The sequence below is a fragment of the Charadrius vociferus genome, unplaced genomic scaffold (assembly GCF_000708025.1).
Source record: "Charadrius vociferus isolate BGI_N301 unplaced genomic scaffold, ASM70802v2 scaffold49, whole genome shotgun sequence".
Taxonomy (NCBI): domain Eukaryota; kingdom Metazoa; phylum Chordata; class Aves; order Charadriiformes; family Charadriidae; genus Charadrius; species Charadrius vociferus.
Window position 1 is genome coordinate 3801107 of NW_009661375.1, and position 1257 is coordinate 3802363.

The following is a 1257-nucleotide window of genomic DNA, read 5'->3' on the forward strand; positions in this document are numbered from 1 at the left end:
GTGGTTGCCGAGCCGTGCCGCGCCGGCAACTCCGTGGAGGTGTGGTGGGCACGGCTGTAGGGTGTGCGGGTGTAGTCGGCGGTGCCGTGGGTACGATGTACTCCCCCGTTGTCCCCCGGCTCCACGTGCTCCAGGGGGGCCGCGCTGCCCACGTGGAAGACCCACACGCCGGGTACCCCCGTGTTGCTCTCCCTGCAGGACAGCAGTGCACATAGTGGGCCCCCATCACAGCCGTGGCGGGAAACCCACCCCAAAAGTACCCACCCTGCTCTGCACCCCCCTCTCCCAGTACCCTAACCACGCACCCACAAATCCCAAAACGCTCCCGTGCGCATGGGGTCGAGCCCCCCCTGAGGCAGCCCATCACCCCCAGCTCGCTCCCCTCCTTCTTCCAGCTTTGAAAAGGCTCCAGGGGCTGGGAGAAGGTGACCCCGCTCCCCCTGCCCACCCCGCAGGTGTCCCCCAGCACCACGCACCGCTCCAGGTGCCTCAGAGCCTGCTCGCTGCTGGCCAGGCTGTGGAAGAGCCCGTCCCTCTTCGGGTCGTCACCGTCCCCCCAGCTGAAGCCCACCCTGGCCGGCAGTTCCAGCTGGACGTTGTAGGACTCCTTGGGTCGCGTCCCCAGGAACTGGAGGCCACCATCAGGGTAGAGGAAGATGGCGTAGGTGTCTTCATCGTTGTAGGCTATGACCGCCTGGAAGGTGTTGAGCTGCCGAGGGGAGAGCAGGACAGATGGACGTCACAGATGGGCAGGACCCCAGTGGAGGACTGGGGACGTGACAGTCACCTCCCCACGTAAGCACCCCAAAAGAGCCCTCCATCAGCCTGCAGACACCTCCTGGGGAAAAGCAGGAGCAGGGGCTGCTCGAGCATGGCCGAACCCCAGCACAAAGTGCTGGGCAGACGTTCAGCATCCTCCACGGGAGCCCACGACACAGCCAGGCCACCCCCCTTCTCAGCTGCAGGGGTGTCCCCTGGAGCTGCCACGCAGGGCGGCGACAGCCCCGTCCCGTGCCCAGGAGCATCCCTGACCGTGTAACCCACGCACCGGGTTGGCACGCCGCAGCCCGGGATCCCAGCGCTCCCGTCCCCTTCCTCCCATCCTGCCCCTGCCAGCAGCGACCCCCCTCCATCCCATCAGCACCGGAGGAAAACCCGCACCCCCGGCTTCTCCCTGCGAACAATTTTAGCTTGGTTTCCTCAGGAAAAAACATGCACGTGCTCCCGCCTTCCCCACACCCACACGTCCCGCTATAG

General features: G+C 66.2%; 1 protein-coding gene across 1 annotated transcript in view; it reads right to left on the bottom strand.

Annotated features, from left to right (window-relative positions):
- The window catches only part of NID2 (nidogen 2 (osteonidogen)), a 13878-nt gene that overhangs the window by 9954 nt on the left and 2667 nt on the right, over positions 1–1257 (bottom strand). The window contains exons 2-3 of the mRNA XM_009893944.1: positions 477–709; positions 14–192 (exon numbers count right to left, since the gene is read on the bottom strand). Of these exons, the coding sequence (XP_009892246.1) occupies positions 14–192; positions 477–709 (412 nt within the window). The remainder of the gene's footprint in view (positions 1–13; positions 193–476; positions 710–1257) is intronic.